The sequence below is a fragment of the Gossypium arboreum genome, chromosome 12 (genome assembly GCF_025698485.1).
Source record: "Gossypium arboreum isolate Shixiya-1 chromosome 12, ASM2569848v2, whole genome shotgun sequence".
In the NCBI taxonomy this organism is placed as follows: domain Eukaryota; kingdom Viridiplantae; phylum Streptophyta; class Magnoliopsida; order Malvales; family Malvaceae; genus Gossypium; species Gossypium arboreum.
In genome coordinates, this window is record NC_069081.1 from 119,051,412 (window position 1) to 119,078,687 (window position 27,276).

General features: G+C 30.9%; 5 protein-coding genes across 5 annotated transcripts; 4 read left to right on the forward strand and 1 right to left on the reverse strand.

Annotated features, from left to right (window-relative positions):
• The first annotated feature begins 2,039 nt into the window (after positions 1 to 2,039).
• Positions 2,040 to 3,062, forward strand: LOC108478132 (40S ribosomal protein S7-1). The gene is given in 5 exon segments (XM_053023006.1): positions 2,040 to 2,077; positions 2,173 to 2,278; positions 2,541 to 2,671; positions 2,673 to 2,694; positions 2,765 to 3,062. Coding segments are annotated over 5 exon segments (417 nt in total). The 3' UTR covers positions 2,885 to 3,062.
• A 3,870-nt stretch (positions 3,063 to 6,932) lies between these two features.
• On the forward strand, positions 6,933 to 8,743 carry LOC108478739 (uncharacterized). Its single transcript, XM_017781208.2, has one exon. It carries the CDS (start codon positions 7,513 to 7,515, stop codon positions 8,194 to 8,196), a length of 684 nt encoding a protein of 227 aa, XP_017636697.1. The 5' UTR covers positions 6,933 to 7,512; the 3' UTR covers positions 8,197 to 8,743.
• Positions 8,744 to 9,480: 737 nt separating this feature from the next.
• Positions 9,481 to 12,738, reverse strand: LOC108478486 (protein ENDOSPERM DEFECTIVE 1-like). Its single transcript, XM_017780947.2, has 6 exons — positions 11,684 to 12,738; positions 11,112 to 11,231; positions 10,167 to 10,283; positions 9,982 to 10,071; positions 9,793 to 9,900; positions 9,481 to 9,676 (listed from the first exon to the last, which is right to left on the reverse strand). The coding sequence occupies exons 1-6, from the start codon at positions 12,617 to 12,619 to the stop codon at positions 9,593 to 9,595; spliced, it is 1,455 nt and encodes a 484-aa protein (XP_017636436.1). The 5' UTR covers positions 12,620 to 12,738; the 3' UTR covers positions 9,481 to 9,592.
• Positions 12,739 to 15,777: 3,039 nt separating this feature from the next.
• LOC108479560 (AP-3 complex subunit delta) lies at positions 15,778 to 18,995 on the forward strand. Its single transcript, XM_017782240.2, has one exon. The coding sequence runs from the start codon at positions 15,976 to 15,978 to the stop codon at positions 18,751 to 18,753; it is 2,778 nt and encodes a 925-aa protein (XP_017637729.1). The 5' UTR covers positions 15,778 to 15,975; the 3' UTR covers positions 18,754 to 18,995.
• A 3,135-nt stretch (positions 18,996 to 22,130) lies between these two features.
• Positions 22,131 to 26,167, forward strand: LOC108478728 (protein SAR DEFICIENT 1). Its single transcript, XM_017781198.2, has 7 exons — positions 22,131 to 22,324; positions 22,941 to 23,007; positions 23,337 to 23,880; positions 24,442 to 24,602; positions 24,716 to 24,910; positions 25,203 to 25,299; positions 25,682 to 26,167. Exons 1-7 carry the CDS (start codon positions 22,233 to 22,235, stop codon positions 25,906 to 25,908), a joined length of 1,383 nt encoding a protein of 460 aa, XP_017636687.1. The 5' UTR covers positions 22,131 to 22,232; the 3' UTR covers positions 25,909 to 26,167.
• Positions 26,168 to 27,276: the final 1,109 nt, after the last annotated feature.

Sequence of the window (27,276 nt, forward strand, 5' to 3'; positions counted from 1 at the left end):
GAGCAAAACTTTAGATTTATTGAATTGGGATGATGATTTGAGTAAAATATTAAACCTAAAAAATGAGTTCGAATAAAAAAAATTATGTCCGTTTTAAATATGGGTCAGATTCGAATTTCAATATTCAAAAGCTAATCTACTCGTTTTTGAGTTTATAATATGTTTTTCCTTTTATTTTTTATATGTTGTATTTATGTCCTATGGAATTAAATATATTATGCTATAGTTGAATATTAAAAATATCTGAAGTTGCTTATGTTTAGGGTTTTAATAGAAGAGAAATTACACAATGCTAGTAAAAGATATATATAATTATTAAATATTAAATAAAATAAATATATTTAAAAATATTAAAATACAAACTAGTTTAAAATGGGTTTAGATTGATGACTTAGATTTAGATAAAATTATATGTTCATATTCTAGTCAAATAATATTATATATAAATTTGACTTAACTCGATCCATGAATCCCTTTATTGAGTTGATATTTAATAGGCAATTAATAAGCCATTAACCATGACAGGCTTAAGAAATTAGAATTGGAATATTATATGATCGTATGTGGTCCAAAAATATTTAAAAAAAAAAGAAAAGAAAGAGTTGTAGGTGAAGTGTGAATCTTAAACAAGTCGAATTGTAAGGCTTGAAAAGATTGAAGTGAAAAAAAAAGTTACTTAGTAGTTATCTCAATAACACAAGTTGTAGATTTATGGCATGATTGATGGAACTTACATATAAAAACAAAGAGTTCAAAAGGTATTGGAAGAACATGCTTGATGGAACTTACAAGTTAAATCAAGAATTTTACCCTTTTTAAAAAATATAACCAATGTTGATTGAACCAATCAATTTAGGTCGTCCGGCCGGATTAATTAGATCGAAAATTAATTGAGGTGTTGAGTCAAAAAGGGGTTTTGAATTGATTAATTTGAGAATCGATATAAATAAGTTAAATCGTATTTTTAAATTGTTAATAATTTTTTAATCGAATTGGTTGAATCGATTGGACCGACAAACCAATGGTTTGACTAGTACGACCACCGATTCGATTTCAAAAACATTGAATATAAGTGGTTCTTAGTTAGTTAGCAGGTTGAGTTGAATTAGTTGTTGAAATTAATTAGTTAATTTTGAAATTTGAAATTTAAAAAATAGAGAGATTGAATTCTTAGAACGGAAACTATATAGACTAAATTAAAAATTGAAAAAATTACATAGACTTATAGCATATTTTAAAATTTTTAATCCAAACCTGAGGATGAATCCTTACTTGATTCCTTGGGTAGTTTTATTTGGGGAATAATTTAGGGTTCCTTCATAAACGTTATTCTATTTTATTTTATGATTCAATTAATGAGGAAATGCAAATAACTATAAAAAGAAGAGGTAAATTCTACCAGTATTCACTCAATTATGAATAACTTTTTGTTTTAGCCATTCAATTAAAAAAATTATAAATTCGTGACGTGTCAATTTTTTTAATTAGTATAATATTAAAATTGGTTCTCGATATTTTTTTGAATTTGATCCTAATTTTATATAAAATTATAAAAATATCGTTAAAAATAAAAATATAAAAAAGTAATATATATATATACACACACATAAATATAAAAAATGTATAGAGATTTTTAAATTTTTTAAAAATTTTATTATCTTGTAATTATTGAACTGGGGATTCAACTGCTAGTCAAATTAGTTCAACCACTTATAACATTGGTCATAAGGTGTTAAATTGAACTGTGTATTTTTATTTAATTATAAAATTAAAAATATATTATATATTTATTAGAAAGATGTTAGAAAAAGAAGCGGTTCGAACAAAAAAAGAAAAGAAAAAAAAGCGGCCCACCCATACAGACCAAATTATCCAAAACCTGGCCCAACTCTAATTTAAGCAAATAAAAGGTAATCTGCTGGTCATCCAACTTTCATAGAATTTTATTTGAGGCACTTGAAATAAAAAGGGTTGCAATATGGGCACTGTTATTACATACTTTTATCATTTTAGTCACCCAAATTTTAATTTGCCATTACATGCACTCACTTTTGTCACCCAACTTTACTAACCAGCAGTAATGTAATGTAAAGTGACCTTAAAGATCATTACAAGCAGTCAAATCGATGTTTCCAGTAGCTGGAAAGCTGTTGTAATCCATGTTCCCTACAGATTGAGCAAAGCTTTTCGTAGGGTTCATGTTAAGCTCGTGAGGGAACTCGAAAAGAAGTTCAGTGGCAAGGTGGAGGTTGTTTCATGTTCGAGTCATTGGGGATTTGTAAGTCAAGACTTTTTGGGTTGGGTCATTTTTGGTTTGGGTTGTTTCTCTTTTATGTTCGAATTGGGTTTTTTGGTTCGAGTCAGTTGATGGGTCTATGTTAAGTACATGGTGATTTTGCGATGCTTAATTTGCATAAGTTGTTCTTCCCACACTTGATTTGGGTTTATTGTTTTACATAAGTTTCTACTTTTCCCGGAATATGAACACTTAAAGTCCGCACGTTTTCTCAGTTTTAACTTAGTTTATCCTTACATGATAGGATGTGATTCTCATTTCCACCCAAAAGATATTAAGGCCTCCAAAAAAGGGCTCTGCTGTTCAGAGGCCACGCACCGTACATGAGGCAATGCTAGAAGATATCATCTTACCTGGCGAGATTGTCGGGAAGCGTCGATGGATTGAAGATGAATAAGGTACAAACAGTACTATCATGTAGTTATTGATGCTAATGCTCATTCATTCTTTGCCACCCTTGTTGTGTAGGTGTATTTGCATCCGAAGGAACGAAACAACACGGAGTATAAGCTCGAGACCTTTTCTGCGGTTTACCGGAAGCTTGCCGAAAAGGATGTTGTGTTTGAGTTCCCCGGTACAGTGGCATAGATAGATCCTTTTCAAGTGTATTGACACTTCGTGTTTTGGTCTTCTTTGCCTCCAAAACTGTTTTGTTGTAGTGTATCTTAAAATTTTGGCATTCATTTCATTATATAGTTCATTAAGCTGAATGTTCAATTGGGAAAACAGCTATAAAATAGATATTTGGAGTGTTTTGAGTTCTAAATGCTTATTAAATTTTTTATATTTGATGATATCAAAGAGGGGCTCATTGGGGTAGAGGTTCACTCAACTAAGACCCAACTAAAACTTCTTCCTGTCATGTTCTAAATCTCCTGTAGTTTTGTTGTCAATCTTGGCCGTGGGAGACCTAAATTAAGCTCTTTAATTATATAATTTTTTTTCGTCACTAAAAAGAAGTCAAAATCACTTTACGTATGATCACTCTATTAAGATCTTTTATAATCTTTATACTTTTTTTTGTAAAACAATTCAAAATTATCACCGACGATTCTTGACATATTGTATAAATTATTTTTAACCTTCAAAACCACATTTTGTACTAACATAAATGTTAAAGAAGAAAAAGAATAAAACTCAATTCAGTATTCTTATTTGGACTGATATACTCATCAATTCTTAATCCAACTAATCCAATTAATCTGACTCAATTCTAACAACATTCTACCAAAATCTTTTATGATTATTACATTCTTTGTAAACTCTTCAAAACCATCACTAACGGCATTCAACATATAATGTGAACCGCTTTCAACCTTCAAAACCATATTTTTTATCAACAAAAATGTTTTTTTAAAAAATCCAGTTTAATACCCTTATCTAAACCAATATACCCCTCAGTTCCTAATCTAATTAGTCCAACCAATCATCTGAACCAGTTCTAAGGACCCTTTTACAGGTGAGTACCGTGGGGGGTCTCTAGGTATGTGGATCAACCACTTTTTAGGACTTCATTGTCTTCAGCTCTGATTCCCTATCTTCCAACACCAGCTAGGTCGACAACACATTCAAACACTGCTCACATGCCATTGCCCAAACTTCACTTATGCGCATTAGGTAACTTGTCCTTAACCCAAATAATATAACCTAACCTAAGGTCCTCATCTATTAGGGTCCCATTTTACTTTTGAACATCTCCATCGGCCTAACAATATTGTTTCAAAAAATGGGTCTGAACATATAGATTAAATAAAAGTTGAAAAATCAACATTTTCTATCTGCCCCCTGGTGAAGTAGGGTCAAGAGGATATTGGACCTCATATCCATAAAGGGACCACTTTTTTGGCTAGGCTCTGTTCCCTAGTTTGGGATCTTTGGCCACTCTTGTTTACACTTGCATTCACCATATGATACATGGACACAACTACTGGTACCATTCCTTTCCTCCAAGATCGGTTCCGTTACAATGATGTTGGGGTTGCAAATACTGTCATTCGATTTTATAATGGTGATTATTGGAATCGATTGAATTAAAATCGTAAAGTAAATCTGAAACGATTATATTATTACAACATATTGATCATTCTTATGCCTTTGTTGAGGTCAATGTCTATTGTACTAAAACAGTTGAAGATTCAAAAAGTATTAGATTCCTGCATTAATATTTAAGATGGTGCCATTTTGTCAAAACTTTAAAGAGAATAAATTTTGTTATTAGTCCTTGCATTATTTATAAATTGTGAATTTGGTTCTTTTAGTTTCGTCATTTTTAGTCATCATATCTTTCGAATTTTAAAATTTCAGTTATTATCAAATAATACTTATTAAATGCAATAAAATAAGTTATGTTATTTTCAAATTTTGATGTGACAAATGTATTAACAGGTGTAATGCCATATTAATTTATTGTTTCCACATATTACTAAAAAAGATCCAAATAATAAATTTAAATGTTGTCGCTTTACATCAAGATTGAAATTTTGAAATTCAAAAAGTATTAAGGACTATGAATGATTCAATCGAAGAACATGAACTTAATTTATAACTTTAAGCATAGTAAAAGACTAACAGTAGAAGTTAACCAAATGGATTTAGCTGTTGTTGTTTGGATCAGAATTGAAATTTCAAAATTCGAAAAATACAATACTTAAATCTACAGTTCGCACATAGTACAAGGAGTAATAGTAGAATTTAACCTTCCAAACTATATTTTGACTAAAAGGCCTCAAACATTGTATTATTTCGGGATCTAAAAGGGGAAATGATTTATTTAACCCAAACAATATATTGTAGGGATAGAAGGTGGATGGCATGTCTTCGAAGACCTGGTTCAAATGCCAAACATCTCATCACAATTATTTTCTAACCAGTCCCAAAATTTGTAAGAAATTAATAATTACAACATATAGAGGGACCCCTTTGTATAATTTAAGAAAAATTTGGTTGTATTAAGTCAATCCAGATATTGCACTTCTCCCCCTAACCACATAATTTTTTTTTTTAATAATAGATATTTGGAGCTGTTTTTCCATTAGAATTTTTTTGAATTAATGTGTTGCAATTATGATTATGACAAATTTTTTAACAATTTTTTTTAAAGAATCCATGTGGAATTATATGCCAAGTGGAGATTGTGTGTTTGAAATTTTCAGCACCATTTCAAGAATATAGATAGAGACAGTAGGTGGGGGTGGGGGGGTTTACTTCAATTGATGCAACATTTTTTTTTTTTTTATGTTCTTCAATCATTAATTGTTTTTTAATTATATTTATGGATAGATATTAATTTGAGACGTGTTGTTATTTCTGGGCTTATATTTAAAGCTGAGCAAGTTGATGGCAAAAATTCCTTTAAAATAAATGCTGTGGCTTTCAAATAGCACAGTATGTTTGAAAAACTACAAGGACTAAAATGTAAATGTTTGAAAAAATACAAGGATTTGGGGTAGAATTAGACCTAAGGAAAAATGAAATAGCTTCACCGCCCATATCTATAATGGTAGATGGTGGGGGAAGGGCAAAAACATAAATGTTGAAAATGTGTTTTCTTCTTTACTTAGCTTCAAATTTAACCCAACAACACAAAAAGGTAAAATATCAATTTCAAAATTTGTGAAAAATAACAACATAATAAAAGCTTTAATTTCAACACCCAAAAAGGTGAAAACAAAATATGGTTTCAAAAAGGATTAGCTTACCTAAAAGGAGATTTCAAATGGTTTAAAGTGGATGACATGGGAGAAGAATGGTTCCTCACACTTTGTTATTTATTTATTTATGTGGAGGAATTTTATATGAAGGGTTAATTTAAATTATTGTATCAAGTTTTTTTTATTTTATTTAATTTCATCCTTGTAAAAAAGATTGGTATTTTGGCATGATATAAATAGATTCATCCACAAGTTACTGGCTAAAATAGTAGTGATTTTGTCAAAAAATTAATATTATTATTTTTTACAATGGTTAAAATTCTTATCTTGCACGTAAGTTATATGGTTCAAATTCTGCCATCCGATTAATAATTCCATCTCAAATCTTTGAGGTGAGTTGAGTGTTTTTTTTTTCTTTGTTTCTCATGTAGTAGTATATGTATATTTATATGAGATGAATACTATTCACTGACATGATGTATTAGTTAGGTAGACCTCATACATATAGACACGTATCATTCTTTGAACTAAATACGTGTTCATAAGATTTTATGCAAGCCCATATTGTAAGTGTAACTCCGTGGGAAAGCGAGCTTGACCTGTGAACTTAGCTTGTGAGTTTATAGCGATCTAGCCCAAATCCATTCGGACTTTGGGCAGGTGATGATAATTATCCTAACAAGGTGAATTTAAAATTTATTTAAAGGGAGTCAGAATTGAATTATAATTTTGTGTAAGTTTAAAAGTGTAATTTTATATTGTATTAACTTATATTTCATCATTTTAAAAAACTAAATAGAAACCTTTTTATATTTTGGGAAGTCAAAGTATAATTTTACCAATTATTAAGGGACTAAAAGATCAATTTATCAAAATATCCAACACACCGTAGTATAAAAAAAATATTAAAAGTTGATTATTTTTTTCAAAGAATGTAAATTGACATGGTCATATATGCTCATATTGGTGGTTGAGACGGCAATTCCAAATAGTCAATTTTACGTTTAGAAAGGTTTAACCTTTCTTTTTTCTCGCAAAAAAGAGAGTAAAATTTCTTAACATTAAATTCTCAACTATTCCCATCATTTGCGCCGTGTTTCTTTGATTCCTTCCAAAGAGATTAAAAAAAATTCTTCCATTTGTTCGATTCATGTTTTTTTTTTCTTTGCCTAAGAATGAAAAAGATAAATCCTTTCACAGCTTTCTCTCTCTCTAATTTTCCATCAAAATTTTGCAGAAAAACATGAACATATTTGTGTCTCATCATATCGCTGTAATTTTATGGAACATATCCATTATTAAGACAAAGCTGGTCTTTTGTCTATATTTCCTCGAAATCCACATAAAATTCCAGTCACTCTCCTTTTTTTGACTTGTTTTTTTCTCTTTTCTTTTTTCAGTTCAAAGAATCTTTGTCAATGTTCAAAATCAAAGCTTCAAATTTCTTCCCCGCCTACCACTATTGAATCCTTTTCCCATTTCCTCAAAACCTTTTTTTTTTTTTTGTGTGTGTGTTAAGAAATTAAAGCCAACCCCCCCCCCCAAAAAAAAAAAAAAAAACAAATCATGTGTTCTGAAACAAGTCCAAGGGTGTCTTTTTCTCATGATCTAAGCCAACCAACAATGGAACAACATGAACAACGAAGAGACACAAAGTTGTTAGAACAGCCTCCTTGTTCGGATTTCGAGTTCAACATTTGCACCACCAGCTTCGACCAACAACAATGGTCATCAGCCGATGAGTTGTTTGCTAATGGTATGTTACTCCCTAAAACAGTAACCCCAAAACATGATGCCATTGCCCCATCACTTGTTTCGCTTCCACCCCGGCCTAAATTGTCCATGGCTGATGATGTAAGAAAAGACATGGTGGAAAAAAAACCAGTTTCCAACAAGTCTTTTTGGGGTTTTAAAAGAAGTAGTAGCCTCAATTGTGATGTTAAAAAGGGACTAATTTGTTCCTTACCCCTTCTTTCGAGAAGTAATTCAACCGGTTCGGTTTCGAGTGCGAGTTCGAAACATAAGCATAGTTCACCAAAGCTACCATCATCATCATCATGTTGTAATGGTTATCAGTTTCCTCAAAAGCCTCCATTGAAGAAAAACCATGGGAATTGTTCATATGGTAATGGTGTTAGAATCAGTCCTGTCTTGAATGTGCCACCTCCTTACATCTCTAAAGGAACAGCCAACCTGTTCGGTTTAGGATCCTTGTTACGAAATGGGAAAGTCAAGAAGAGCAAGAAATGAATTTCCTTACATGATGTTGGATTATTTTTTTGTAAACTGTTCAATATTACGATGAACAAAGAAAGGAAAAGTTATGGCATATGTGTTGATGCATATCTTTGAAGTGTGACAAAGCCTAGGAGACAAGAAAAAGACAGGTACCGTTTTCTCTCATGGCTTGTTGGATTCAATTGAAAAAGAAGGTTTTGGCCTTATTAGTTCACAATTATGTAGATAAAAAGAGGGTTTTGATTTGCTTATATGAAAGATTTCTCTTCTGTTTTTGTTGGTGTTACCATTTGTTTTTTCTTTGGAATATGATGCTGTTGATGTTGCCCTTTATGGATATAACTTGTTTGTATTTTACCTTATGATACACTTATAATCTAATCATGGACCATTTTGGTTGTTGTTGGTTGTCCGGAGTGAAGCTAGAAAGTTTTTAGGGGCCAAGATTAAGTTAAATATTGTTACGAGAGCTAAAATGTAATTTCATCATTGTATTGGTTTATATCTTTATGGTTTTTAAAAGGATTAAATCGAAATTTTAGTATTTTTAGGTGCCAAACTATAATTTTATCATACATTAATTTAAGATTTTATGAATTTTGAGAGTCTAAAGCTGCAAATTTTCACCCCTGCCTGCCCCCTCCCTTCGCCCCTGTTAGTTGCCTTAGCAATGGCCCTTTGTTTCTTTTTTAGTTTCTTTTTTCTTTGCTTGTTGTGCCAGCAAATTCAAGTGAAGGCAATTTGTAGATTCTTGCAAGGCAAGGAAATTAAGGCTTTTTTTCCCACTTTTGCCCCCATTATTCCATAATTTCCCTTTAATATGGAAATATTGATTGAGTGCCTATTTAATTATCCATGTTGAATTAGATTTCGAGTTTTCTATTTATTTATAGAAATATGCTTTAAGTATGTGTTGTCAGTACATTTGAAATATAGTCTTTCTACTTTTATTTTAAAGAACTCTACTTTTAAGATTTAAAATGCAAATTTAATTGTTAAGATTGTTAAAATTACTCGATCAAATTCATGTTTATCAAGTTTTTGTGATATAACTACCAAATGAATATTTTTATTATTATTTCAAAATGTCACTAGTGAATTTAATAGAAAATTTTAATAGTGCTAACAGAGTATTGATAGTTGAACTTGAACTTAAATTTTGAAATTTGAATAGTAGTGAAACTAAATTCCAAATATACGAACAGTAATATTTTCACTCTCCGTTGGTAAGGTATCCAACTATGGATGTTGAGAAACATAATATACAAAAAGATAAATGGTACATGAACTCATTGCTTGATTAAAAAAATGAAATCATTAGTGAATTTTATTATGAAAAGTGAAAAACTTTCACATCCAAACCAAAAAAGAAGAAAAGAATTCATTTGAGTCAGTCTCTGAGTGTGTATTATTCTTGTAGGAGTAGTTTATTGTTACATGAACCCATTGATTGCAACTGAATAAGCTGAGCTCTTAAACTGCACTCTTCAACCTAAAAAAAACACAGTAAGCAATCGTTGTAAGTGTGCACATTCAAGTGAATAAAATTCCACAGCACATATAAAATGGTTTTGAGTGATGCATTTTCATAATGGGGGAAGGCCAAACCTGAAATTTATTGGTTTTATATAACAAATCTCCACATTCTTCAATAACAGCTCTTTCTCCTATTGCCACTCTAGCCAATTCTGAAACTGAACTTTCCATTTCCTCAGCCTGCATCAAAAGGACCAAATTGCATCAATGTTTGTCACTTTTCTGTGAGGTGTTTTGCATGCTTTGAAAATCAACCTTTACCTTTGGCATAAAGCTTTGAACATTGGAAACTATCATTTCCATCATTTTTATTGCTGAAGTCATTGCTTCCCCTACCTCTCTCGTATCTACCTGCGAATAAACATATAATAAGAAACTGAAATTGCTTCATTTGAATAAAATGATGAACATACAAAAATGGGAAAAAAAGGGGTGGAAATATGTACCTTAACATTCCCATTGATTGGCAGTCTAAGAGAAATGTTCAACAAAGATTGAATAGCTTCTGATAAAGAATTTAAGTAATCTCCTTGGAATGTAGACCATTCTTCTAGATATGGCATCTAAAAGGAGACCAACAACAACATGTAAAACTGTGTGTAAATAACGTTTTAATTTCATAAAATGACGGTCAATAAAAGTATTATAGAGGCTTTTGTAGTAGGAATCAGATTACAATTTATCCTCACTACTCAAAAAATGGTAAATTATCCCCCTATATATTAGATCAAAGAGCAAATATGTCTCTTTGGTTAAAAATTCCATCCATTAGTACTGGAAAAAACTGATGTTGCTAACACGTGGACACTCCACGTATACCGCATGTTAATGCACTGAGATCGGTGTTTAATAGTAAAAATGAATGAAATTTTTAATAGAAGACCAATTTACTCTTTGATCTAATATAAAGAGAGTAATTAGTCCACTTTTTAAATAAAGGGGCAAAAGGAAAGCCAACCTCCAATACTTTTACCGGATGTGGTCTTTATGGAATTTGATGCATTACTAACATCTGTAATTAAGGATAATGACACATAGAAGTACGGTAACTTAAGATGCACGGAGAGCATTAACATCTATTGTCAAAGAATTACACTACATGTAAATGCTCTTAAGGCCTATGTTGCACCACCTCTTTATGTTTGAGAATGGTTATGGAAATATGATCTTCCAAGAATCCACCAAATACCCGAGTCGAAATAACAGAAGACAATGCGAACCGATTAAAGGGAGTATATGGAGTGTGGGAACATGAACTATCTATGATACAAAATCAAGCTAAACCAAAGCAGTAATGCAAAGTTTTAAGGACCAAAAAGGAATGTGTATATACCACAGGTGCATGAATGCAAATAAGATCAACACAAATTTGACCAAATTTACAAACTTACATGAGATTCTAGAATATTTGATAAGGTTTTCATCCTTTGTAGTAGTTGAAGCTCCATGCGTTTCCTTCTCACACGATCATACAACTCTGATATCTTCACCTCAAGAGAATAAAGTATTCTCTAACAAAAGTGGATCAAATCATCATAAAGAAAGAGTGAGATGCTTAATTATATCATAAACAAGTTCCTACATGAACTAAAACATACGCGTATGAAACAAAAAAAAACTGAAGTATACCAATCAAAACCATTTCTTAAACAAGAAGATACTATATGAAGTTCTGATGAGTTGATTAAGGTGAAAGTATCATGGAAGCCCTTGTAGTCGGATTACATTTTTCTCTATTTACTAAAAAAAGAGTACATTAGTCCTTCACCCATTTCTACATGGACTAATTTGCTTCTTTTTTTTTTTTAAGTAAAAAGAGTAAAATGCAATCTCATTCTTTGTATAAGGGCCTCCATGGTACTTTTACCATTAACTAATCAACATTTCACGATAATGAATTGATGTAACATAATAAGATGCATATGTTAATAAAAGAAAGAACATTAAGAGCATAAGGGCTAACCTCAGTTTCTCTTTTCTGAATTTGAGTAGAGTTTTCTGCCTTGGCATTAGCAAATCTCCATTGTAAATAACAATTGTAAAGCAATTTCAAGGAATGTAAATCCTCTTGATGACGAGAAATTTTCTTTGATCCCCTTATTGTATCAGTCCCATGCTTTGTGTGAGAAGGGACTGGTGGTAGTGAAAATGGAGTCACCTTAGCAGATTTCCCCTTCATTAGTCCATTAGGAAGATGAAACAGAGAAGGATCGGAACTTAATAGTGGCGAATTCAAAGAGCGGGAGAGTTTCAATGACGGCTCGGCACCGTCGCCGTTGTTATCCGCCTCAGGCAATGAGGTGCCTAAATCTATAAGGGACAGAGCAGTACGGCCAGACTCATTGACAGAGGGTTCTTGAGAAGAAGATGAAGAAGCATTAGGTTTCGATGATAAACCGATCCCACTTGATTGCAACAACTTGGCGGCCGCCGATGCCTTTGCCGTCGCCGGAACGTTGGCTGTCCGGTGGTTTAATCTTATTGTTGATGATGGTAATGATGAAGTTCTTTCAATAGTAGGCGTATCTGGCCTTAAAGGCGTATTATTTGCTGTGCTTCTCCCAAATAATTTGCTGGTATCGCTATAAGTTCTTGAATGGCGATGCTTCTTTTGAACAGTAGTTATATTTATGAACGGCGATTCAAGAGAGGCTCGTGGAGTATCACAAGGGGCAACGGCGGGGATGTTCTCGTCAACCTCCGGTTCCGACTGCCGTCTCTGCCGCTGCAAATGGTGTTGCTTATGAAGTGGAGATCTCGAATGATCGCCGGAAGAATGGGAGGATGATACCGGAGACATGAACCTGGAACTGATTTCTCTTACCCTCGGCCGCCGCTGAGGGTGGGGAACGGCAGGCGGGGGTGGCGCCGCCGCAACTTCTTCCGTTTCAACCGGCATTGAAAGGATCTACTGAAATTAGATCGCTCTCTGTGTGCTAATAAAAAATTTCCGATCACTAAACCAAAAAAGAGTATTGAGTGAAAAATGAAAATACTATTTTCATATTTTGGTTAGAAGAAAAAATAGCCGTTGGAGCAACGTTCGAGTTTTCAAAAGTGAATCACGTGATCCGATGGGCACGTGATTTCTAGCACATTCACGGGTCTTGTTATCACTGCTGGCCCAACCCACGTAAAAAAAAAAAAAAAATCCTATTAGACCTGTTAATTGGGCTGGTTTTGGGTCGAATTAAGGTGAATATATTTGAGAGGTCTTTTTATTATAAGTATCTAATCAAATTAGTTCTTTTACTATTGAATGAATAAATTTAATCTTTGTATTATTAAAAAGAATCAAACAAGGTCAAATTGGAATAGAGTTATAATTTACTATTTAACAGAGTTAACATTTTTGAAGTTTTGTAGTTCTATAAATGAAATCTTTTATTTAAAATTAATCGCAAATTAAAAATAAATTTAAAGGCAATTTGTATACAAACAAATGTTAGCTCTGTTACAATTTAAACTTATTTAATTTTTTAATAGTATAGAGGCTAAATTAATTCATTTAATATAGAAGAATTAATTTAATCCAGTGCTATAATCTTAATAGCTTTGGTAACCCCAAACCATGTATAAATCCCCAAATTTAGTAATTATTCTCATACTAGGGCTTGAACTAAGCAGTTGTTTTTGCGTTGTGGCTTGAATTTTTTTTTTCAAGTTAATCACTTAACTTAATAATTGTTCCCATATTGTAGCTTAAACTTATAATTGTTCCTACATTGAGACTTAAGCTTCAGGATTTTTAAGAAAATATTATGAGCCTAACTTAGATTAAAAAAATTAGACATGAGAACAATTATAAAGTCCAAAAATTAACTTTAATTTAAAAAATTTAAACCTAATATAAAAATAATTCTAAAAAAAATTAAAAGTTAAAAAAACTGTCATGTCCCTAACTTATAACCCAACATCCTTAGCACAGTCCAAACTCTCAAACCTCCGATCTAAAACGTAAACAGTGATTACTTATAGAATAATAAAAAATGCATTGTCCAACCCGTAATGAAATTATAAAAATAAATAAAAAAGTTAAAAGACAAATTCTTGTCCAAACCTACTTTTGCCTCCTCACTTTCCTTCCTTTGAAACATGAAAAGACATTTTTGTACGGCCGAATGCTGAAAATCACTATGCGACCATTTTTCCAAAGCTAGAAAGGAGCTAAAAAAAAAAAAAATTGGCTTAATTCAAGAATTGGCCCTTAAAGTACACCTGTCTTTCTATTTTGGTACTTATTGTTTTTTTACCAATTTGATTCTAAAGTATGTCTCCATTATATTTTTAGTCTATTTTTGACTGATGTTAAACATAATTTTATAGCCATTCACAAAGTGCTACGTGATGTCTTTATGTAAAAAAATAAATATTTTTTATTAAATGTATTTACACAAGATATAAAAATAGAAATAAATATATAAAATAAAAAATGTATTTATAAAATATAAAAACATATAAATTGTAAAAATTATAAAAATAAATTTTACAAAAGAAATACGAAAAGAAATTAGTAGAAATTAATAATATTATTAAAAAGTGTAAAATTATAAAAAAACTTTAAAGATAATATTTTTATAAAATATATAATTCTAAATTTCTAAAGATATTTAAATTTCAAGTTTTTGCAAATACTTGAAATTTAAATATATATATATTTTTGACTTTTTAAAATTATATATTTTAAAATCTTATAAAAAATTATGTTTGAACTTTTAAAATTTTATATATTATAAACGTTCTTCTAGTTTTGATCAATATAATATATAATACTAAAAATAAAAAAAGGACACGTGGCATATTTGAATAATGCTACATGATTGACTGTTCAACGCTCAGTCAACACTAGTTGACAATCGGTCAAAGTCAATATTTTTTTAATATTTAAATACTTAATATTATAATTTTCTATTTTTTAATTTAAATTTAATGTTTTTATTTTAAATAAATTTAATTGTCACATGACATTATTTTTATTGGCCAAAACATTTCATGTAGTGCTTTTCATTAGCTAAAATTATGTAATAATTTTTTAAACATTCATTACAAAATAGATAAAAATAGAAGAAATTGATACTTTAAGTGCCAAATTAAGAGAAGAAAAATTTAGATACCAAAATAAAAATAAGTATACTTCAGAGGCTAAATTATGAATTAAGCCAAAATAACTCAATGGATGATGAGCTAGCAAATACACAATAATTTATCTCTTATATAATTTTTTAACACAATCAAATATCTTTTACATTCATTTTACGAGATTAATCCTTTCGAGATTTTTTATTATCTTTCTTAATAATATCATAATCTAATATTCAAATATGAGTTTTACAATTGAGAATATTTCTATATACTTTTATTTCTCATTCCATACATACACTTTTGATTTAGTTAAAATATACTCTAAGCTTATACATTATTTATATATTTGTAAGTTATTAGGTTTTTTATTTTATTTTAAAGAATTTATTATTTTTAATTTAAAATATAAACTCAATTATTAAAACATTTTAAATTTAAATATGTTACAACATTATATTTCTTTGCTACAGTTGTTCCAAAATTTTAAATTTATTATTAATACATTTTGAATAGTTACAAAGTAGAATAAAAGCAATACAATATAAAATTAATCTATGGCGATGATAATAGTGACTCTTGATGTCTCGGCTTTACCAATAATACTAAAGCTTCATTTGCCCGTGATATAATTTTTAAGATAAAATAAAACATAAATTAGAAAATGAAAAGAAATTCACTATTAAAGTTATTATGAGGGAAATTAAAACTCTTAATTAATAATATAAAACAAAGCCAGCTTTATGTTCCTCAATTCATGCATATATAAAAAATACCCCAAAATTTCAAACAACCGCATCATCAAATATTACGAAATCGGGGCTAAATTGAACCTAATCATTAAATTCATGCATCAAAGAGTGAAAAAATATAAGTACCAAAATGAATACAATTGACAAGTGTAGGGGGCAAAAATTATATTAACTCTTGTATGATTGTATCCAATTCACACAATGAATGTCATCATCCTCTGTCGTTTCGCTCATTAAAGTAAAGCAAAATCCGAAAAGAAAAAAGAATACAAAAAACGCCCTTCCTTCTCCAATCCAAAATTTCCCGAGAAAATTTCACCTTTTCTCTCAATCCCCAACCCTCAAAAACCTCCCAAATGCCAAATTCCATCAAATAACCCTAAACAATCAAACACCCAAATCCCTTTCCCTTCATAAATCCCAAATGTCAGGTCCATCACTCATGGATTCCTTATTTCAACGCACTTTAGAAGACCTAATCAAAGGTCTAAGACAACAACTGATCGGCGAACAAGCTTTCATTTCCAAAGCCCTTGAAGAAATCCGCAAAGAAATCAAATCTACTGACCTCTCTACCAAATCCACTGCTCTTCTCAAACTATGTTACCTCTCCAATCTTCACTTCCACGACATGTCTTTCGCTGCTTTCCATGCCTTAGAAGTCCTTTCTTCCCCTCGTTTTTCCCATAAGAAGATAGCTTACCATGCAATCTCACTTTCATTCCATGATTCAACCCCTGTTCTTCTCCTTATAACGAATCATTTGCGCAAAGATCTCACCAGTACTAATGAGTTTGAAGTAAGTTTATCTCTTCAATGCTTGTCTAGAATCGCTAATGTTGATTTGGCTAGAGATTTGACCCCTGAAGTTTTCACTTTGTTGTCTAGTAATAAGCTTTATGTTCGTAAAAGGGCTGTGGCTGTTGTTTTAAGGGTTTTTGAGAAATACCCAGATTCTGTTAGGGTTTGTTTTAAACGTTTAGTTGAGAATTTAGAGAATTACGATCCTCAGATTTTGTCTGCTGTTGTTGGGGTGTTTTCTGAACTTGCTTGTAAAGATCCCAGATCGTATCTTCCTTTAGCACCTGAGTTTTATAAGATTTTAGTTGATTCGAAAAGTAATTGGATCTCGATTAAGGTGTTGAAGATTTTCGCTAAAATAGCTCCTCTTGAACCGAGGTTAGCGAATCGGGTGGTTGAACCGATTTGTGATCTTATGAGGAAAACCGGGGCGAAGTCGTTATTGTTTGAGTGTGTTAGGACTGTGGTTACTAGTTTTAGTGAGTATGAATCTGCTGTGAGGCTTGCGGTTGAGAAGATTCGGGAGTTTTTGGTGGATGAGGATCCAAATCTTAAGTATCTCGGATTGCATGCGCTTTCGATTGTAGCCTCAAAGCATTTATGGGTGGTTTCGGAGAATAAGGAAGTTGTAATCAAGTCATTGAGTGATCCGGATCCTAATATAAAGATTGAGTCGTTGCGTCTTGTGATGGCAATGGTATCTGAACATAATGTGGCTGAAATTTCAAAGGTTTTGGTCAATTATGCACTTAAATCGGATCCCCTGTTTTGTAATGAGATACTTGGTTCTATTCTATCAACTTGTTCAAGGAATGTCTATGAGATTATTGTTGACTTTGATTGGTATGTATCACTTCTTAGTGAGATGTCAAGAATCCCGCATTGTCAGATGGGAGAAGAAATTGAAAACCAGTTTATTGATATTGGTTTGAGGGTCAAGGATGTTAGGCCGGAACTTGTTCGTGTTGCTCGTGATTTGCTGATTGATCCTGCTTTACTCGGAAACTCTTTCTTGCATAGGGTATTATCTGCTGCTGCTTGGGTATCTGGAGAATATGTTGAGTTCTCAAGGAACCCGTTAGAACTTATGGAAGCATTATTACAGCCTCGTACGAGTTTGTTGCCACCGTCTATAATGGCAATTTACATTCAGTCTGCGTTTAAATTGTTAGTTTTTTGCCTACATACTTGCTTTGTGCGAGGGGGAAGTACCGCTGGAGTTTCAGCATCTGCATCGTATGAATCGTTTGATGATCTGTCCATTGAAAATGGTGCGGATTCAACTGTTGCACATGGTCAGACATGTACATCAGCTCCTATCACCAATGAATCCATTGTTAACCTATTGAAACTGGTTGAATTAGCTTTGAGCCCTCTATTAGGAAGCCATGATGTGGAAGTACAAGAGAGAGCACGGAATTTGCTTGGCTTTGTTGATTTGATAAAATTAGAAGCACTGAATTCTTCGGGACAAGAGGAAAATGAGTCAGAACGGAAAGGAGTGGAAGCTACCAAAATCATCAGACTGGTGCACGATGCCTTTTCCAAGGAGCTCGGTCCTGTCTCTTTAACTGCCCAAGGTAAAGTTCCTGTACCAGATGGGTTAACGCTTAATGAGAACCTTGGTGATCTGGAAACGATATGCGGTGATATTGAACTACCTTCATCGAACACATTTTCTTTTGGATATCCTTCTGAGGAGAAGGATGTGTTGTCTTTCTCCAACCTTCAGATTAAAGAAGACTCTGGACAATCGAATGAGTCCACTTCTTTGTTAGCGGAGCACCGTAAGCGCCACGGGTTGTATTACCTTCCTTCGGGGAAAAGTGAAGTAATTTCAAATGACTATCCACCTGCCAATGACCCCGCATTACAGGGTGATAACAATGATAATGCCAGTGATCTTGTTAAACTCACGGCAGAATCACTTGTTCCGAAGAGAAAACCAAACCATAGCAAGCCTAGGCCTGTGGTAGTGAAATTGGATGAAGTGGATGAGAAACCTGTTGCAGTAAAGCAGCTTGAGTCTAGAGATGATTCACTCTCGGGTGCTGTTCGTGACATTCTTTTCGGTAGTGAAGATATTCTACCCACTTCATCTCGAAGCAACCTTCCTAATAGCAATAGAAAAGGGAAGAAAAAACAACACATGATTACCCAAGTCGAATCAAAAGAAAATGTAGTTGATGATGGAAATTCTAGTTCGAGAAGGAGAAAAGATCATAGCCATGGTAAAGAGAGAAGGCATAGGAAGAAAAATGCTGAGGAAAGAAATGAGACCGATCGGAAAGAAAAAGAGAGTAGTAGTAATCACCCCAGAAGGCATAAATCTCGACAAAGAGCCGAGGAGCCTTTAAAAGTTCCTCCACAAACATCGGTGATTCCTGATTTCCTTTTATAGCATTAAACTTTTTTTCTTTATCCGCTCATTGGAAACTGCTTGAGAGAAATTGGCTGATGATATATCCCCTGTGTTCTGCCTTCTTGCGCTCTTCGAGTCGGTTCTTCTGTAAATTTATACTTTGTTTTTTTGTTTTTATATTTGGGGTTTGTGGTTTATTGAAAATTTGAACACTGGGATTGTTTATGTTACTCATTTTGAAATTCAATTTTGAAACATTCTGGCCCCTTGATACTTAAAAATGGATATATATCTGTGCATGTACTCATGTTGGATGTGGAAACGATCAAGCATCATATAAACATTATTTAGTTAACAAATTATGCTATATTCACCATATATATGTGTGTATATATTATCATCAGTATCTTCATGCCATGCACGTACTTGTCTTAGATGCGGAAATCATTGCATCATTGTAAAACATTATTCAGTCAACAAATTGGGTTTGGTAACAATCTGAAAAGGATTAGTAGAAAGTTGATGCTCGTATGTTGTGGGATACTGTTGAGGATTTAGTATTGTGGTGCTTTTGTTCTCCAATGGCTGCCCTCGCATTAGATGCAAACTGGGTTCATCCTGCTGATTTTGCTGGTATGTTAGAATATGCTTGGAACAGTGGGGGAATCTATGTTTCCTGGATTCAAAAGTGCACGTGGGATATGAATATTTGTCTTTATAAGTAGCATGGAGGCTATTGTACTAGGAGTTGGATGCATTTTGCTTCCTCTGCTTAAAAAACAGACCAATTAGCTCTTGTATGTTAGATCAAAGAGTAAACGAGTCCTCCATCTATTTTTACTATTAAAAATTGGTCCCTATATGTTAGCATGAGGTATATTTTTTATCAATCATTTCAATTTTTAACAAAAGATTTAGATATTTTTAGTTGAAAGAATCAATCTCTTTTAATTTAATGTATTTAAACTAATTTAACTATTTTTTTCAGTTACTGGAGTAAAGTAAAAGGGTTAAATGTAATCTGACTCTTAATATGAAGGTTAGTATAAAGGTCTTCACGGTATTTTTACTATATATGTCCAATATATGCTTGGTGATTTTTTTTTTTTAAATTATCCCTTGGATCTATGTTGACATCTTGAGAATGAGCCTAAAATACGTCAATTCAACTGATGGTGTTTGGCAAAACTTTTAAAAAAAATTTGATAAAAAGATTTTTTCAACTTATCTTGAAAACTCTAAGCAATTTAATTCTTATTTTGAAAGTAATTTAATTCCTATTACTTTCGAAAGTGAGCGACTAAGGATAATTAATCATGGCGTTAATATTTTTGTCAATTGTACATATAATTTTGATTGGTATAATAAAAATTTAGCTTTCAATTAATTGTGCATAGTCTTAATTCTAAAAACTTCAACAAATTTAATCTCAACATTTACACAAATATTTTCTAAAAATTTGTTAAATTAGGACTAAATTGACAAAATGTGTAAATTTTAAGAGTTAAATTTATTATTATATCAATTAAAATCATGTACAATATTGATTAAAAATATTAATGTTGTGATTAATTTGTCTTTAATTGTTCAAAATGTTCTAACTTTTAAAAGAGATCAATTTACTCAATCAACCAAGATTCAAAAGTCTTCTTACAAAAAGAAATAAAAATTAATTAGTTGGAATATGATAACTATTTGTATGCAAAAATAATTTTTTTGAAATCCAAAATTTTCTTAATATTTTTTCACAAACAATGAATGAAAATAATAAAGAAATGATAACATAAAATTATATTTATTTTAGTTTAGGTGTTAGTTTCTTAAATTCTTCCAGTTAAAAGAAAAGAAAAACTGTGTTGTATTCCCAATCACTCACGTGAAATAAAGTATATCATAAGATGCATTATTCATACAAAATCAAATGAAATTAATTAAAATTCGTATTATATATATACATGTATTTTTATACAGTTATATTTAAAAATATATATGTATTTATATATTATATGCAAGAAAAATGAAATGATAAGTAAACCTACATCTGTCACATTGAATAATTTATCATATTTAATTGGTATCTTTTTATCGTAAAACTTTGGACTTCTTTTAAAAATTGTATGAAATTTGAAGAAATTTGATTTCTAAAGAATACAACCTTAAGAAGATCTCTATTACTATATCCCATATTGAAAACATGACCAAAGCTGATTTTAAGTAGGTAAAGTTTTATATTGACTGTATTTTTGTTAAGCCAATACATGTCTAAGAGGGGTTTACTGTTTTATGCATTATGTACAAGTTCAAAAGCAACGAAGGTTGCAACTTGATGATTATGTTGAATTTAAATCATGGATTGTACAAATAAAATTATAGTAAACTATTCTTTAGATAAAATTCCACACACTTACGAAGTTTTTGTCCATCTCTGTCTCTATCTTGTACTATTTTGTACTCAATCTCGTTGCAATTGAATATGCATCTAAAAGGAAAAAATTAACAAGCTATTACGAGACACGATGACTTTTTAACCCGACTTATAGAGATAAAAAACTCTACTAATGTATTAAATAACAAGATTTATTTTATTATTTTATTACACCCTAAAACCAAATGTTATCATTCTAGACTATTAAAGTACTTGAGAGGTCCCTATATTATAGGGACTAAATAAAATTAGTCCCTCTATTATTAAATAAATTAATTTAGTCTCTATATTATTAAAAAGAATCAATTAAGTCCAAGTTGAAATAGAGTTATTCAATTGTAGTTTAATATCAAACAAAATTAATTCATTTAAAGCTACCTTATTTGATTCTGTTTAATAGTACATGAACTAAATTATTTTGTTTAATAGTAGAATGATTAATTTAATCAGTCCCTATAATAGAAGATCTCTCGAGACATTCATCTATTTCTAGATACGTTTGTAAAATTTTTACTCCACCAAAAATATACAATATAATAATTTTTTATAAAATAATATAATTTAGAGAACAAAGAGATTAAAACTATTCGTTATTTATTAACATGTAATTTAGAGTTTAAATTAAAAAAATTGTAAATCAAATAAAATTATTTGCTCAATCAAAATTTTTATCTCAACTCGACTAGTTCAAAATAAAATTTTAATTTAAATTAATGTATCATTTTATTCACTGTTCAATTGATTCAACCTATTAATTTAACTTGATATCGATATCAACCACCATGGAATTAACCCTAAATAATAAAAAGCAAATGATTGACTCAAAGGTTAGTTGACGTCAAAGTCATTGCATTATTTTATACATATATTTTAATTTACATAGGTTATTACGTGGCTATTACACTGCTGTTTCCTCTAACGTTCCAAGAACCTTCTTTTTTATTATTAATTTTTTTAAACTCTCCTGTATTTAAACTCCATTTTCGCCTTTACACCTTCTTAAACCCATTTCCTCTCATCTCTCTCTCTCTCTCCCTCTCCTTTTTGTTGGGTTTCAAATATCTGGGAACTAACAAATACTCAGCTGAAAAAAATGGAGGCTAAACGGCTTCTTAGCAACTCATTTTCCGACCAAGCCGATGAGCCAAAGGAGAAACGGACGAGACCCACCCCTTCTTTTACTTCGTATGTTTTACTATTTTTTTAAAATTTATTATATGATTTTTGTTACGACACAAATTAAATACAAGGGCGACTTGTGATGGGGATTTCTACATCACATTTCTCACCATACAAGTGCAGAGAGAATCGTTATATTTGACGATGAAAGTAAAGGATGGCAACTATTTTGTTTGGTTGGTTAATTTGGTTTTATCATAATTTTTAAAAAATTATTTAAGAATTGTATAATTGAAGTGATTTTAGGTTGATGAATTTGATTAGTTAATCAACTTTAGTTATTAGTCTTGAATAATATATATTTATTTTATATATTATAAATAATAAAATTTTAAAATAATTTGGTTTAAGTTATATAAGACTTCAGAAATTGAGATAATTAAATGAGATTATATTTGATATAATAGTAATTTTTAATGGGATTGCAACGTTGCTTGTCAAATCGTGTATTAATCTCTAAACTATTTGTAACGGTATTTGTAACGGCATGTGTTGTAGACCTATTTTGCCTTAAAGATATTATAATTTGCACGTGATAATATTAAATCCTTTTTTTTTAGTTTTTAATTTAAAATTGTAAATTAGAAATCTAATTATTTTCTTATCTCTAATTGTTTAACAGTGTGATTGGGGAAGCTGTTATGGATAAGTGCTTGGGTACAGCTCTGGAACCAATCCTTCGAAGAGTGGTATATTTACGTACTTTTCATTACATCAAACAAATATATTGGGATAAAAAAGAGCATTTTTTGAAGGATAAAAGTTAAATCAATATATATTATTAAAGACATGCGTGCTGGTTCAATTTCGATTTTCAAGTTTTTTTTTTAGATTTATTGATTTCATGTATTTCTAAATTTATTTAAATAGAATGGTTTTAAAAGTTTTGAAAGTTAAGTCGTCGTATAATTTAAAATTTCGTAAAAATAATAAAATTTATAATAGAAATAATGAATTTATTCTTTAATCAAACAAAGCTTAAAAATCTTTATGATATTGATACCTAACACATTTGCAGGTGCACGAAGAAGTGGAGCGTAGTCTTCGAGCTCGAATCCGTTCTTTCAGCAGGTCACCATCGCTTCGAATCCAAGCACCGCAACCGTCAACTCTCGAGCTCATTTTCCCTAAGGCTCTTACCGTACCGGTCTTTACCGGCGGCAAGATCGTGGATGACGAGAGCAATCAACTTCGAGTAATACTCGTTGATACAAGGGGGAACCAAACGGTTCCGGTTCTTTTTCCGAGCCCATTTAAAGTAGATATCGTGGTCCTCGACGGGGATTTTCCGTCGGATGGTAAGAATTGGAGCAACGAAGAGTTCGATCGGTACATCGTGAAGGAAAGAACCGGCAAACGTCCCTTGCTCGCCGGTGAATTGGTTGTCATGGTGAGGGACGGAGTTGGTTTGATCGAAAATCTTGAATTTACGGATAATTCGAGCTGGATCCGGAGCCGGAAGTTCAGAATTGGTGCGAAAGTTGCGGGAGGGAGCTGCCAAGGTGTACGGATTCGAGAAGCCATGACTGAAGCTTTTGTCGTGAAAGATCATCGTGGCGAATGTAAGTTTTAGTCGTTCTCCATATTTATACCGAAATTTTCTTTTCAAATTTCCATAATCTTCTCTTAATTAAGGTTCTAAAGAAGTTTAGTTAGTTCTATAATACATGTGATTAAGATCTTGAAGTTGAGCTTAATTAGAATCAATCTTCATTCCATTAAACATGTTTAATTCTAAAATAATTTTAGATTTTAAAATATTCTAATTGAGGTTATTATAATGTTATATTAATTAATTTCTAATATTAATTTAATTTTAAGTATTAAATGCGGATTAGATATGATCATAAAACATTTTAAAATGTATAAATTAAATTATAAACATATGTAGTTTTTGTTTATTCTCACAATATCAAATAGATTTTCGAGTTTAAATGATTAATTAATTTAATCTTTCTACTAAGTCTAATAATTTCTTTTATTTCTGTATGTTTTTGTTTTCATCTTTCAATTCAACAATTTGATAAAAAGCTGAAAAATGCATATAGATTGTATTCTTTGATGAATATATATTTCAATTACATGAAAAAATCTTATACAAAATAATTGTGTATATATTGAAGTATACAAGAAACATCATCCACCAACGTTAGGAGATGAAGTTTGGCGTCTAGAGAAGATTGGTAAAGATGGAGTATTCTATAAAAGGTTAGCCTCTGAGGGAGTTCACACAGTGCAAGATTTCTTGAAAATGTGGGTCGTCGACCATGCCAAACTTAGAACTGTAAGTATTTTGCAAGCAGTAGTTGTCAAAATTTGTGTTTGCTTTTCTTTTTTATATATATATATATATATATATATATATAAATCATAAATATAACTCGATTCTTGGAACAGATTTTAGGCCATGCAATGTCGGAGAAAATGTGGAATGTGATAATCAAGCATGCTAAAACTTGTGTTATGGGGAACAAACATTATGTTTTTCGAGGACCTGATTACAAAGTCTTGTTGAATCCCATCTGCCAACTTGTGAATGCAGAGATTAATGGAAGCATATATACTACTCACAACCTCAGTGATATTAACAGAGTAAGTGTTAGTAATTGGCTTTATTCGTAAATTAATCACTAAATTATAACTCGAATTTTGTATTGGTCTTTAACGTTTTTTTTTTTCTGTTAAAAGTATAGATGTACGATAAGAATATATCATGTGTTGTTTTCTTATTGATTGATATTGTTTTTCTCGAGAAAACAGAAGAAAAATAAAAGTTTAGATACTACTTTAGGTAAAAAAATATTAAGGACCAATATGAAAATTGGCTATATTTAGGGCCAATTTATTTATTTGTTTTGGGTCCTAATGGCATTTGAAATTACAGGCATATCTTGAGAATTTGGTGAGAAAAGCATATGAAAATTGGTGTTCCTTGGAAGAGATAGAAGGAATTTCCGATGAAATTGGCCTTCTCACACAAGGTAATTCATTTTCCATGGAATTTTCGTAACATTAAACTTCAGGTTTTTTGGGGGTCGGATTAAATGCAAAATTGGCCTTTAAATTATATCATTTTTCCTATTTAAGTATCTAAAGTTTTTTTTTATTGAAAATGATACTTAAACTATCAATTTATCTCATTTAACCGTGGATCACGATACCAACCAATAAGAACGTGATACATGGCATGTTTTTATTGGATGTCATATATTTTGTTTTGGATAAAATAAGACAAAATTGATAGTTTAGATACTATTTTTAACCAAAAAATTAGATACTTAAATGAAAAATAATTTAATTTAAGGACCAATTTTGTAAATAAGCATTTTTAAAGTAGTGATGTATAAAGAAAATGTTACACAGGCGATCATCCCAGTCATCAACAACCGATGGTGGGATCATCTCAATTCAAAGGGTATATGACGGATCGTTTGATGGAGGGATACATACCAAACGAAATGCAAGCAAATTGGGAAATAAGTCCGATATATTTCAATACCTCAAATGAAAATGGGGCTAGGTTGAACATGTTTCTATCGAACTCGGATGATGATTTGACATCCCCGAAATCTTTTGTTACATGGGGTTAAATTGTGAAAACTGTAATCGAAAAAAGTTAGATACATAAGTAAAGCATTTTACGTTTTTAAGGAGAGACGAAAAATTAAACCTTGAGGATATATTATTAGAAAGAATAGACATAGGCAGTAAAATTGATATAAAAAATAGTGTAAAAAAGTGAAAACTGTTGAAGCATTTACCTTTTTTTTTATTGAACGAGAAGCATTTACTATTAGGGCTGTAAATGAATCGAGTTTGAATAAATAAATTTTTGGTCATGTTCGTTTATTTATTTTTAAGCTTGTTCGTGTTTATGTTCATGTTCGTTTATTTAAAATTATGTGTGTTCATGTTTGTTTGTTAAATGTTCACGAACAGTTCATTTAACTTAATTGAACATGTTCACGAACATTAAACGAACCTGTTCACAAACAAAGTTAATGAATAATAAGCAAACAAACAAACAAATAATATATACATACACAGATGTTATTTTAATATTTTTATGAGAAAATATCATTAATAAATAAACAAATCATAAACAAGCTTATATAGACGAATCGGACACACCTCTATTCATGTTCGTTCGTTTATTAAACGAACATAAAAATTTTATTCATACTCGTTTATTTACCTTAGTAAACGAATATAAACAAATGTTATACGAACGGTTCACAAATAGTTCATCGAATGTTCTGTTCATTTACACCTCTATTTACTGTTACATGTAGGAACATATACGAGTTGCATGTGTAATTTACTGTTAGTTATTTTTATTTTTCTTCCCGTACTTTCCAATGCTATCTTGTCACATGAATTAGAACAAATCAGAAATGGTATTAAATTGGTTAGATTGAGAATTAATATGGATCAGCTTAATTGACTAAAAAGTGGATTGAATCATTTTTTTTAAAAAATTTTTCATAATTTTTTAATTGAATCGATTGAACCGATCAAATTAATTTGATTAACGAATTGATAGTTTAACCGATTCAACCAACAATTTAATTTTTAAAAATTGCTTGTGGGTATTTTTTTAGAGAGAGCTTTTCAATATAAATACAGAAAAATTATAAGTACTTACCAAGTAATTATAAAATAGAAACAAACTAATATTAAGTATAAATGTAAAGGAAGGTTAAATTTTTTTGAGAGAGCCGTGATTATTTTATATATACATATTGGAACTAAAATACAATATATTGACTTATATTTTCGTAGTTTGTAGAAGGATTAAATCAAAAGTTTACTATTTGTGAGTTCAAACTATAAATTTATAGGTTTTTTAGGGAGCCTAAAACATAATTTTCTAATTTTTAAGGGGTCATAGCCATTGCCTATCCCTCCTTTTGCCCCATACATAAATGGACAAATAATCAAATAAGGGCTAAACGAAG